Consider the following 14362-nt stretch of genomic DNA (forward strand, 5'->3'; position numbering starts at 1 on the left):
TAGTCAGCCAACATCTTCCTGACTTGCCTAGGCCTGAGAATACATCACTGACGCTCAGTTCAGGCCGCCAGCTCTGGTGGGACAAAGACACCAGCCCTGTCACCCACAAGAAACCAGCATGGCTCTACCAATGGCTCTACCAATCTTCCCTGCTGTCTCCACTAGGCTGGGCTGAGAACACACCATCCCACCATTTTTCGGTACCCAATAGAAAAGAGACTCTAATGTTTAAAGATTATCCAATAGCTTTATATATTTAGCAACGCTCAAATAACAAGAAGCCCACACAATTGGAAGTGTTAACCAATTAACTGACCTAGATATAAGTTGTTATCCAGGACGGCTCCCGATACGTGTGTGGCCATCCATGGCTCCTACATCTCTCTCCTCAGCTCCTCCTCCTCCTTCCCTCTTCCTCTCCTTACTCCTCCTCTTACTCTCCTTACTTCTCCCACCTCAGCTCCTCCCAACTTGCAGGGAAATATGCTGCTACAAAGGTGGTCACTAATAACCACTGTACTGAAATTCTTCTCTGTCAACTACATTTATCCAAAACTCTTCAGTTTGACCTCTGGCTGGTTTTTAGGACAAGGGCAAAGAGCAGCCACATTTTTTGCCAAAATACCATAATAGTTGTCTTCAGGATGATTTCTCCTGAAATCTCCTGAGCCACCATGGTCCTCGCTGCACTCAGCATTTCTGTAGTCCGAGTTCCTACAATAATTGCATGGTAAGGTCTGCTTATACAGTTCAACTGCATTTCTTTTTTTTTCCCAGAGATGGAACTTTTTAATACCATATCATATTAATATATTTCTTCAATTATTCCTGGAATTTCATCACTTACTGTAAAATAGTTATGATAGTCAAATACCCCTAATTCAATTTTAAGTGAAAAGCCAATCAATCTTATTTTATATAACAGGTGATATAACAACTTTCATCATCCCAAACTACACGTGTGCCTGGTTGCATGAATGTGGCTATTTGAAGACTCAAAAATTTTGTTATTATTTTGTTTTAATTTTTATTTGTTGTTTTATTTATTTATATTTTCAATGTTGCATCCCATCCTGATTTTCCCAAAATAAACTCACTATCCTATTCTGCCTGCAGCCCTGATTCTATGAGAATGCTCCCCCACCCACACATCGACTCCTGCCTTACTGTCCGAGCATTCCCCTATTCTGGGGCACTGAGCCATCACAGGACCAAGGGTCTCCCCTCCCATTGATGCCAGATAAGGACATCCTCTGCTACATATGCAACTGGAGCCATGGGTCCCTCCATGTGTATACTTTGTTTGGTACTTTGGTCTCTAGGAGCTCTGGGGAGTCTGGTTGTCAACTGCATTTCTGGTCCAAAAGTCCAAATGATAGAATGTTCAGACCTATCTCAGTCTGATCATGTTGCATAGTTTATCCTGGAGAAAGGCTCCATTCTCAAGTACAAATTTAGTTATAGTTACTTCTGTGTGATGTAACACAATTTGCACGGAAATTTTTGAACAAATACAGCTATATGAGGACTAATCAAAGGATTAGTCCATTTCCATCTAAGAAGGGACTGTGGCTTCAGGCAGGCAGTCCTAGGGCTGGACTACTACCTTATAGATTATATCTTGATGCACAAGCAAGAGCCAGAGAGAGACCTGATTAACTCTTGGGCTGTGACTGAGACTGTTGATTAACATCACCATCCTTATAGAAGATCATTTTAAACTATAATCAATAGAACCAATGTCTTTAATGTTTCTGCTACTGTGATACTCTACATGAAAACACAGAACAGCAATTGTTTCAGCACTAACATTTTATACTGTAAATTGAACTTAGCCCAGACATAATTTCGTGGTGTATTGGAAGGAAACATTGTACATATTGTGTGTCTACTTTGAAGGTTCATATTGACCATGTGTTCACAGAAAACAACAGAGTACATGAAAGGGAAAGAAGGATACAGACATTATGGCATTTAGTGTTCTCTGACTCCACAAGCACAGTGTGTTGTCTGGTAAGAACAGGCACAGCAGAGCCTGAAAACTGAGATGTAGTGTCTTAGGAGCAGAAAGGGACAGAATGCTGGAAAGCATGCACTCATGGCTAAATTTGCATTTGTCAGCCACCTAAATGTTACATCTATCACAGACAGATAAAATGTCAAGACAATGGAGATCACATAGAACACCACAAAGGTACTCACTAAGATGAGGATGCTTTGGGTGGCTCTGGTCTCAAGGGATGACCTAGGTGAGAGGGTCCTGTAAATGTGTTTGACCCTCTGCTTGTGTTTGATCAGTATAAACACCATGGAGCCACTGGCCCACATCATCAGTCCCAAAAACATGACATCATTGAATGTCAAAAACACTACATTAAGAATGCTGATGATTCTCCTGGAATTAACAACAGCACAGTATCCAAATTCTTTTACACCAGTAGCATTTTTTACACTCAGTATGTCAGTTGTGTATATAGGAATGAAGACATATACCAACAGCTGGATTGTCCAGCACAGGCCCAGGGAAGGACCAACTATCCTGGGAATTCTGACCTTGAGCTGTGCCCACTTGGAATTCCCAGGGCTGATGGTGATGAACTGAAAGACACAAAGCAGAGACGTGGAGCCAAGGGATACACCTCTGGCAACTCTATGAAAATAAAACACAAGTTTACATGTAAAGTCACCTAGAAAATATGTCTGACCAAATGCAGTCATTGTCTGAGGGATGCCTTTGAAGAGAAGAACCATGATGCTGGAACAGGTCAGGTGTTTGACAATCAGGTCTGTGGGCTTTGCCTTGATCCCAGTGAAGTTAGAAATGATAAAACAGCAAAGCAAGGTTGAATTCCCCAGAATTCCCAGTACAGTCTGGGACAGGAAGAAGATCTCTGTGGCCAAGTCTCTGGAAGCCATACCCTCATCGTCCTAGGTCAGTGCATATAAAGTCCAGAGGACACTTGTTAAGTGAATTAGACTATCTCCTTCATAGCATGACCACCACTGTACTGCCTCGAATTCATCACCATATGTTCATAAGTTCATATATTAAAATGTCTTTCTACTTTGAAATTACTAAATTTCAATGATTTCCTGCTGTTTTAATTACAGGTAATTAACATGGACATTATAATAAGAGTTGAACTTTATATTGCCATTCATGAGAGTCTTAGTCAGGGGTTAATTTCCTACACAGAATATCAAGACCAAGAAGCTAACTGGGGGAAAATAGGGTTATTCCACTTACACTTCCAAATTTTGTTCATCAAAAAAGGAAGTCAGGACTGGAACTCACACAGGGCAGGAACCTGAAGGCGGGAGCTGATACAGAGGCCATGAAGGGGTGCTGCTTACTGGATTGCTTTTCCTGGCTTGCTTAGCTTGCTTTCTTATAGAACCCAGGAATACCAGGCCAGGGATGGCACCACCCACAATGCCCCCCCCCCGCTTGTCACTAATTGAGAAAGTGACTTACAGCAGGATCTCATTGAGACATTTCCTCAAAGGAGACTCTGTTCTCTATAATAACTCTAGCTTATATGAAGTTGATACACAAAACCAGCCAGTACATTAAGGGTTGTCATTTCTCAAATGCTTTACAATTAATGGCTGGTTTAATATCAACAAGTGCACTGTTGAGAGGGTATAATGATGAAACCACAATCAGAAGAGTGTCCTAACTGGTTTCCAATGTCCCTGCCACTAGGAAAAGCAGGCACTTACCAGTAAGGACACGCTCTGTCTCCAGAGAAAATACTAACCACTAAGATGCTCTTGACATTGTATAGCTACCAGAGAGGGCAAGTCAGCTTCCTTTAAATATATGGCTCCTAATAGGTTGATTGAAAATTCTTCAGTGGATGTCCACCCACCCAAGATCATATGGCCCATACAAATTGTGTCATATGAGTTAAAATCTCAAAAACATACAAAGTTTATCAGGTAGAGGGGGTGGATGAAGAAGTGGGGAAGTCATGGAAATGATGAAAACACATTACTAGAATTTCTCAAAGGTAAACCATGACAATAAATAATAAAGAATAACAAAAGCATAATAAATTCTGAGAATAAGAACAAAGAGTAATTAAAAGTAAGGTAAGAATATAGGGACAATCAGATATCAAGAGAAAAACATTTGAATTCTCCTGTGTCGTTACAATCACATGTAAATCTAGTTACTTATGTCTCCAGTAAATAAATGTATTTATCTTACGTTTAAGTGTTTTCACAAACACATTCTAATGTTTACTTTGGTGAACAGTATTTAAAATATAACTCTATCACAGATAATTATGTCTACAAAAAGAGAAATAGCAAAGTAGTTGTGAATGTGTTTAAAACAGTATCCAAGAAATGTATTTATTCCATAAGAGGATTGCTGGTGTGATACTTAACCTTTTGTGTAATGAAATTAAAGTACATTAGATACAGCATAGAAATATTTAGCAATAGTAGCATCTTTTCTGTGGGACATAAGGTTTACCAAGTAGGCACTAAAGACATGGCACAGCGACGAGTACATAAAGCATGCCACAACTGATATCACTGATCAATTTGAAAGCAATATCTGGGCAGAGAATATTGGAACGTGTCTCTTATCCTGGCATCTGGTAGACAGAGGCCAGAAACCACTGTCAGGTTCAGGCTAGTCTAGTCTACATAACAAGCTCCAGGACAGCCAGGAATACATAAAGAAAACCTATCTCATAAAAACAAACAAAAAATAAGCTCTGAGGTTCTTGGTCTTGTTCATGAGCTTCTGTGTCTGAGGAACTTGAAACAGCAGAATGTGACTTCTGATGTTTGGGTAACATGAGGTTGGAGTTATTCAGTTAGTCAAACATGATTGGACTTGGAATTTCCATATTGAAGCATCTGGTTACTGGTTGATCATCTTTTCATAGTCCCGAAATCATACAGGCCTCACAGAAGGATATTAACTTCTCAGTATGTCACTCTACACGGATATTTTCTGTAAATGGAAAGGAATAGTTTACATCTACATGAGAAACTGTGCAAATCATAATTTGAGTTGTAAGTATGAAGAGGTCATCAAACACATCTCAAATAACTCTTGCAACACAATAATTCTGGAAGAGATTTTACCACCCATATGAAAATAATCTTAGGTTCCCAGGAAAAACATAAGTGCAAGTTTATTCTGAGAAATAATCACAAACAGTTTTAGCCATCAGGACCCCATAATACTGGAAACAATTATGCTGCCATTGTCTTGGCAAGAGCAACAAAAAATAATACTAGTAATAATAATAATCAAAGTAGCATTTTCTCTGAAGCCTTTGACAAATCAGGTTGGATTCACGTCTTGGGATGAACCTCCCCACTCTGAGCATTCAACCTGTGCAGGCTTTCCCTGAAAGAGGAGAACCATTTCAGAGAGCTGCACTCACACATCTTCCAGATGACAGCCTGCCCTCTGCACATGAGTGACCTGAAGGAGGGCAACTCACCTGTGCAGGTAGGATGCAGTTGTGATGCTGTCTACTAGATGGAGACTCAGTGGCCAGTGGGGCTTTCAACCCTCACATAGCTATGAAGTTAGCAGCAATCCCCAAGATGAAGACTGAATGTTCTCAAAGCTCAGACCACAAGAGGATGACTTGGTCATGTCACAGAAAGGAAAATGACAATTTAACAAGGATGTTGGCATCTCTAAAAAACAAAAACAAAACTTCTTCCCACTAATAAGAAAGGAAAACTTTTAATTGAATAGTGAGCATCACAGAGGGAAAAGCTGGAAATTAATAGAACTCTTTTCTCTTGTGGTGTCAGAAGCTGAGAATCCAGTTAGGAGAACCAGACAGAGACTACATTTTATGGAACAGAGACTGATACCAGAGGGTAGAGTAGAGTTGCCAATCTACTCTACTGGGGGCTGCATCACTAGAAAAATATCTCTTACATTCTAACAGACTGGAAGTGTTGATGGACCTCACAGGCATAATTAATGCACCTTGTAGGTATTTCAGATTCAAGACTGCTGTCCTACTGTGTACACTCATCCTGCTTGTTCAACTCACTTTCAAGCAAACAGTGTAACAACCAAACATACTGGCCTTAGATTTCTGATGTCATCAGCTTTTATGGTCTAACCTAAGGCATGTTTTCATCCTAAAATATGTAGTCTTCCATGCCCCTGATAAATGTCTAGTTCAGGTGTCTGTGAGTTTTCTGGTAATCAAACCTAAAACAGCAAGTATTTTGGTAGCCAGCTTTTTAAACAAAATTTCACCATAATTTTTGAGGAAAAATTATAAGGAGTTGATAAATCTATGTGTAGTGATGTTTGCAACATGTTGTCTGGGTCACTTGGGGAGCAGTTGGAGTCAGTGACTTAATCCCCACATGGAGAGAGATGCAGCACAATTCAAATCTGTACTTACTCTTGGTTAAATACACAAGGAATGTGATTCTTAATTGCTTTTCTTTAATGTGACCCTGACACATTTGGGTAATTTGGGGATATTATCAATTCATTCAACCCAATACACTGTGATTCTTTATTATCTCTCTTTGTCAAATTTAACTGACACTTGTTCTACTTAAATCTTATTGAATTCACTTGTGGTAACACCAGCCTTGAATCTCAGCATTCAGGATGTAGATCCAAGTGGATTTCTGTGAGTTGGGGCTGGGATGAAGCTTGGTATACACAGCAAATTACAGGGTGGCTAGAGCTACACAGTAAATGTACTTCATGGTTTGAAAATCCCGTTTACAAATAAGGTGGCTCTTTGTACTTAGTGTTGGCTATATAAGCAAGAGGATATCAGTTGGAATCTTCAACACACACAAGTTACACACCAGTCACGGAGGAAATGTGTACATATAACCCTATTTTGGGGTGTCAGAGAAAAGATATCACAGCAGCTTCCTGAATATAAAGTCTAGCCTAACTGGAATACTCCAAATTAAATTTTTAAAAATGCCATATTTAAGTATATGGTATACATGGGCCATGGATAGAGGATGGTACCAGCATGTAACATCATGGCAATCCTGCAACAGGAACCACTGCAATATTCAAATATGGTCAGATGAGAGAAAAAAACATGAGCAGCCTGAGAATTATGAAGAAACATGGAACTGGAGACTGAAGGATGGAAAGGAGAAACATGAGGTGAGAGTCAAACCCCACCATCTGGGGCCATGGTAACTCCCAGTCTGAGCTACCACTGAAAGCCATGTCTGAAGTCAGGGCTACAAAGCACCAGGAGTCAGTGTCAATCAATGTTTATGGCTCCTAGTACCACTAGAGAATATGGTGTTATCACTGTCTGGGCACCACAGAGATGTACAGGGTCTGTGTTTAACAGGCCCTACGCATCACTGGACGCAATGCTTGGGGGAGTGGACCACATCTCTCACCACCTGTAGCAATCTGGAGAACAGACATAGTGTCTACCCCAGGCAATACAGTAAATCTGTTCCTGGTGGTAGGCGTGTCTGTGAGACAGTCCTACAGATGTGTGTAGAAGGGTGGAACCTGCCATCATATTCCAGTCTCTTTATGCTTGGCAAATTCTTACATTTAATTATTTATTTATTTTTATTTATTCATTTTACATTCTGTTCTTTGCCCCCCTGCAAATCAGCCCCTCCCACAATCTTTCCCCACACCCTACTTCCTATCTCCTCTGAGAAGGGAGTAACCACCGCCTATCTTCCCACTCTGGAACATCAACTCTTTGTGAGAATAGGCAAATCCTTTCCTACTGAAGACAGTCAAGGCAGCCCCACTACACTAGAAGAATATGTTACAGACATGAAACACCTTTTAGGGTAGCCTTGGTTCCAGATGTTCAAGACTCACATGACATCCAACCTGTACATCGAGTGTATAAGCACAGGGGAGCCTAGGTCTGGCCCCTCTATGATTTTCAGTGGTGGGTTCAGTCTCTGAAACGCTGAAGGATTGAGGTTAATTGACACTGTTGATCTTCCCATGGAGTTACTATCTAATTTCAGGCCTGCTATAATTTCCCTAACTCTTCCATAAGAGTTCCAAAGCTCCATCCATTGCTTGTCTGTGGGTCTCAGACAACCTGATATACTTGTCTCCTGAGAGGCTCTGCCAGAGCCTGACAAATACAGACACAGATGCTTACAACCAAATTGGACTAACCCAATGGCTTTCCCAGTGGAGGAGTTAAAGAAAGAACTGAAGGAGCTGAAGGGGTTTGCAACCCCATAGGAAGAAAAATATTATCAACCAACCAGACCCCCCCCAGAGCTCCCAACAGACTAAACCAACAATCAAGGAGTACACATAGAGGGTCCCATAGCTCCAGCCCCATATGTAGCAAAAGAAGGCCTTGTCCGGCATCAATGGGAGGAGAGAGCCTTGATCCTGTGATGGCTCCATTCCCCAGTGTAGGGGATTTTGAGGGCTGGGAAGCGAGAGTGGGGGGGGTTGGGAAAAGGAAACCCTCATAGAAGCAGGAGATGGGTGATGGGATAGGTGAACTCAGGGAGAACATGTGAAGGTGATAACATTTGAAATGTAAATAAAGAATATATCCATTAAAAAGATAAAAAGAAGATAATTCTATTATGACCAAAAAAGACATAAGCTAACAGACTGGATATGCAAACAAGATCCAGCTTTTTCTGCATGCAAGAAGCCCACCTCAATAACAACAATGCTACTTTCAGAATAAAAGGATGAAAAACAGTCTTCCAAGTAATTGGTCCCAAGAAAAAGGCTGGAGTTGCCATCCTAATATCCAATAAAATAGACTTTTAACTAAAAGTTATCAAGAATGATGAGAAAGGACTTCATGTTCATCAAAGGCAAAATCCACCAAGAGAAAGTCTCAATTCTGAACATCTAGGCCCCAAATGCAAGGGCACCCACATTCATAAAGGAAACTTTACTAAAGCTCAAAACACACATTGAGATCCACACAATAATAGTGAGAGACTTAACACCCCATTCCCACCAATAGACAGGGCATTGAAACAGAAACTAAACAGAGACACAGTGAAACTAATAGAGGTTATGAACCAAAAGGATTTAACAGATATCTATAAACATGTCATCCTAAAACAAAACAAAAAAAAAATACCTTCTTCTCAGCACATCATGTTACCTTCTCCAAAATTGACCATATAATTGGTCAAAAAACAACCCTCAACAGATGCAAAAAGATTGAAATAATCCCATGCATCCTATCAGATCATCACTGACTATGGCTGGTCTTCAATAACAGCAAAACCAACAGAAAGCCAACATACACATAGAAGCTGAACAACTCTCTCTACTCAATGATAACTAGGTCAAAGAAGATATAAAGAAAGAAATTAATGACTGGAATTTAATGAAAATGCTCACACATCATACCAAACTTATTGGACACAGTGAAAGCAGTCCTATGAGGAAAGTTCATAGCACTAAGCACCCTGGTTAAGAAACTGGAGACATCTTACACTAGAAACATAATGACACACCAGGAGCTCTAGAACAAAAAAAAAAAAAGAAAACATAAATAAGAGGAGTTGCAGGCAGGAAATAATCAAAATCAGAGCAGAAATCAACCATTAGAAATAAAGAGAACAATACAAAAAAGCAACAAATCAAAAAGCTGATTCTTTGAGTGAATCAACAAGATAGAAAAAGCCCCTAGTAAAACTAAATAAAAGGGCCCAGAGGCATTATCCAAATTAACAAAATAAGAAAAGAAGACATAACAACAGAAACCAAGGAAATTCAAAAGAAAATCATCAGATCTTACTACAAAAGACTATACTCAACAAAACTGGAGAGTCTAGATGAAATGGATGGTTTTCTAAACAGCAACAACATACCAAAGTTAAAACAAGAGCAGGTAAAATATCTAAACAAGCCCATATCTCAATAAGAAATAGAAGAAGCCAACCAAAAGAAGCCTAGGGCAGCACCCAGTCGTGCATGTTCTTTGTCAGCCATCATCTTCCTGACTAGCCTAGGCCTGAAAATACAACACTGCTGCTCGGTTCAGCCCCCTGGCTCTGGAGGGACAGAGACACCAGCCCATCACCCACGAGACACCAGCATGGGAGATGGCTCTACCAATCTTCCATGCTGTCTCCACAAGGCTGGGCTGAGCACACACCATCCCACCATTTTTTGGTACCCAATAGAAAAAAGACTCTGATGTTTAAAGATTATCCAATAGCTTTATATCTTTGGCAATGCTCAAATAACAAGAAGCCCACACAATTGGAAGTGTTAACCAATTAACTGACCTAAATATAAGTTGTTATCCAGGATGGCTCCTGATACATGTGTGGCCATCCATGGCTCCTACATCTCTCTCCTCAGCTCCTCCTCCTCCTTCCCTCTTCCTCTCCTTACTTCTCCCACCTCAGCTCCTCCCAACTTGCAGGGAAATATGCTGCTACAAAGGTGATCACTAATAACCACTGTACTGAAATTTTTCTCTCTCAACTACATTTATCCAAAAATTTATCTTCAGTTTGGCCTCTGGCTGGTGTTTTAGGACAAGGGCAAAGAGCAGCCACATTTTTTGCCAAAATACCATAATAGTTGTCTTCAGGATTATTTCTTCTGGAATCTCTTGAGCCACCATGGTCCTCGCTGCACTCAGCATTTCTGTAGTCCGAGTTCCTACAATGAGTGCATGGTAAGGTCTGCTTATACAGTTCAACTGCATTTCTTTTTTTCGAACAGATAAAATTTTTTAATACTATATCATATTAATATATTTCTTCAATTATTCCTGGAATTTGATCACTTACTGTAAAATAGTTATGATAGTCAAATACCCCTAATTCAATTTTAACTGAAAAGCCAATCAATCTTATTTTATATAACAGGTGATATAACAACTTTCATCATCCCAAACTACACATGTGCCTGGTTGCATGAATGTGGCTATTTGAAGACCCAAAAATTTTGCTATTATTTATTTTGTTTTAATTTTTATTTGTTGTTTTATTTATTTATATTTTCAATGTTGTACCCCATCCCGATTTTCCCAAAATAAACTCACTATCCTATTCTGCCTGCAGCCCTGATTCTATGAGAATGCTCCCCCACCCACACATCGACTCCTGTCTTTCTGCCCTAACATTCCCCTATTCTGGGGCACTGAGCCATCACAGGAACAAGGGTCTCCCCTCCCATTGATGCCAGATAAGGACATCCTCTGCTACATATGCAACTGGAGCCATGGGTCCCTCCATGTTTATACTTTGTTTGGTGGTTTGGTCTCTAGGAGCTCTGGCGAGTCTGCTTGTCACCTGCATATCTGGTCCAAAGGTCCAAATGATAGAATGTTCAGACCTATCTCAGTCTGATCATGTTGCATAGTTTATCCTGGAGAAAGGCTCCATTCTCAAGTACAAATTTAGTTACAGTTAGTTTTGTGTGATGTAACACAATTTGCATGGAAATATTTGAACAAATACAGCTATTTGAGGGCTAGCTTACAATCTCAAAAAATTAGTCAATTTCCATCTCAGTAGGGACTGTGGCTTCAGGCAGGCAGACCTAGGGCTGGACTACAACCTGATAGTTTATATCTTGATGCACAAGCAGGATCTAGAGAGAGACCCGATTAACTTTTGTTCTGTAACTGAGACTGTTGATTAAAATCACCATCCTTGTAGAAGATCATTTTAAACTATAATCAATAGAGACCAATGGCTTCAATGAGTCTACTACTGTGACACTCTGCATGGAAACACAGAACAGCAATTGTTTCAGCACTCACATCACATACTATGAATTGCACTTCTCCCAGGCTAAATTGAAAACTTTATTGGAAGGAAACATTGTACATATTGTGTGTCTACTTTGAAGGCTCATGTTGGCCATGTGTTCACAGAAAGCAACAGAGTACAAGAAAGGGAAAGAAGGATACAGACATTATGGCATTTAGTGTTCTCTGACTCCACAAGCACAGTGTGTTGTCTGGTAAGAACAGGCACAGCAGAGCCTGAAAACTGAGATGTAGTGTCTTAGGAGCAGAAAGGGACAGAATGCTGGAAAGCATGCACTCATGGCTAAATTTGCATTTGTCAGCCACCTAAATGTTACATCCATCACAGACAGATAAAATGTCAAGACAATGGAGATCACATAGAACACCACAAAGGTACTCACTAAGATGAGGATGCTTTGGGTGGCTCTGGTCTCAAGGGATGACCTAGGTGATAGAGATTTGTGAATGTGTTCAACCCTCTGCTTGTGTTTGATCAGTATAAACACCATGGAGCCACTGGCCCACATCATCAGTCCCAAAAACATGACATCATTGAATGTCAAAAACACTACATTAAGAATGTTGATGATTCTCCCAGGATTAACAACAGCACAGTATCCAAATTCTTTTACACCACTAACATTTTGTACACTCCATATGTCAGTTGTGTATATAGGAATGAAGACATATACCAACAGCTGGATTGTCCAGCACAGGCCCAGGGAAGGACCAACTATCCTGTGGATTCTGACCTTGAGCTGTGCCCACTTGGAATTCCCAGGGCTGATGGTGATGAACTGAAAGACACTAAGCAGAGACGTGGAGCCAAGGGATACACCTCTGGCAACTCTATGAAAATAAAACACAAGTTTACATGTAAAGTCATCTAGAAAATATGTCTGACCAAATGCAGTCATTGTCTGAGGGATGCCTTTGAAGAGAAGAACCATGATGCTGGAACAGGTCAGGTGTTTGACAATCAGGTCTGTGGGCTTTGCCTTGATCCCAGTGAAGTTAGAAATGATAAAACAGCAAAGCAAGGTTGAATTCCCCAGAATTCCCAGTACAGTCTGGGACAGGAAGAAGATCTCTGTGGCCAAGTCTCTGGAAGCCATACCCTCACGTCCTAGGTCAGTACATATCAAGTCCAGAGGACACTTGTTAAGTGAATTGGACTATCTCCTTCATAGCATGACCACCACTGTACTGCCTCAAATTCATCACCATATGTTCATAAGTTCATATATTAAAATGTCTTTCTACTTTGAAATTACTAAATTTCAATGATTTCCTGCTGTTTTAATTACAGGTAATTAACATGGACATTATAATAAGAGTTGAACTTTATATTGCCATTCATGAGAGTCTTAGTCAGGGGTTCTTTTTCAGCACAAAACATCAAGACCAAGAAGCTAACTGGGGGAAAATGGGGTTATTCCACTTACACTTCCAAATTTTGTTCATCAAAAAAGGAAGTCAGGACTGGAACACACACAGGGCAGGAACCTGAAGGAGGGAGCTGATGCAGAGGCCATGAAGGGGTGCTGCTTACTGGATTGTTTTCCTGGCTTGCTTAGCTTGCTTTCTTATAGAACCCAGGAATACCAGGCCAAGGATGGCACCACCCACAATGCTCCCCCTCCGCTTGTCACTAATTGAGAAAGTGACTACAGCAGGATCTCATTGAGACATTTCCTCAAAGGAGGCTCTGTTCTCTGTAATAACTCTAGCTTATATGAAGTTGATACACAAAACCAGCCAGTACATTAAGGGTTTTCATTTCTCAAATGCTTTACAACTAATGGCTGGTTTAATATCAACAAGTGCACTGTTGAGAGGGTATAATGATGAAACCACATTCAGAAGAGTGTCCTAACTGGTTTCCAATGTCCCTGCCACTAGGAAAAGCAGGCACTTACCAGTAAGGACACGCTCTGTCTCCAGAGAAAATACTAACCACTAAGATGCTCTTGACATTGTATAGCTACCAGAGAGGGCAAGTCAGCTTCCTTTAAATATATGGCTCCTAATAGGTTGATTGACAATTCTTCAGTGGATGTCCACCCACCCAAGATCATATGGCCCATACAAATTGTGTCATATGAGTTAAAATCTCAAAAAGACACAAAGTTTATCAGGTAGAGAAGGGTGGATGAAGAAGTGGGGAAGTCATGGAAATGATGAAAACACATTACTAGAATTTCTCAAAGGTAAACCATGACAATAAATAATAAAGAATAACAAAAGCATAATAAATTCTGAGAATAAGAACAAAGAGTAATTAAAAATAAGGAAGGAATATAGGGACAATCAGATATCAAGGTAAAAACATTTGAATTCTCCTTTACAGTCACATGTAAATCTAGTTACTTATGTCTCCAGTAAATAAGTGTATTTATCTTACTTTTAAGTGTTTTCACAAACATATTCTAATGTTTACTTTGGTGAACAGTATTTAAAATATAACTCTATCACAGATAATTATGTCGCAAAAAAAGAGAAACAGCAAAGTAGTTGTGAATGTTTTTAAAATAGAAATGTATTTATTCCATAAGAGGATTGCTGGTGTGATACTTAACCTTTTGTGTAATGAAATTAAAGTACACTAGATACAGCATAGAAATATTTAGCAA

The 14362-nt window shown here is 40.0% G+C and overlaps 2 protein-coding genes across 2 annotated transcripts; both read right to left on the reverse strand.

The window, feature by feature from the left end:
• Positions 1 to 1974: 1974 nt before the first annotated feature.
• LOC143440573 (vomeronasal type-1 receptor 4-like) lies at positions 1975 to 2916 on the reverse strand. The gene has a single exon (XM_076927396.1). The coding sequence runs from the start codon at positions 2914 to 2916 to the stop codon at positions 1975 to 1977; it is 942 nt and encodes a 313-aa protein (XP_076783511.1).
• Positions 2917 to 11902: 8986 nt separating this feature from the next.
• LOC143440574 (vomeronasal type-1 receptor 4-like) lies at positions 11903 to 12844 on the reverse strand. The gene has a single exon (XM_076927397.1). It carries the CDS (start codon positions 12842 to 12844, stop codon positions 11903 to 11905), a length of 942 nt encoding a protein of 313 aa, XP_076783512.1.
• Between the last annotated feature and the right edge of the window lie 1518 nt (positions 12845 to 14362).

The sequence above is a fragment of the Arvicanthis niloticus genome, chromosome 30 (genome assembly GCF_011762505.2).
Source record: "Arvicanthis niloticus isolate mArvNil1 chromosome 30, mArvNil1.pat.X, whole genome shotgun sequence".
In the NCBI taxonomy this organism is placed as follows: Eukaryota; Metazoa; Chordata; class Mammalia; order Rodentia; family Muridae; genus Arvicanthis; species Arvicanthis niloticus.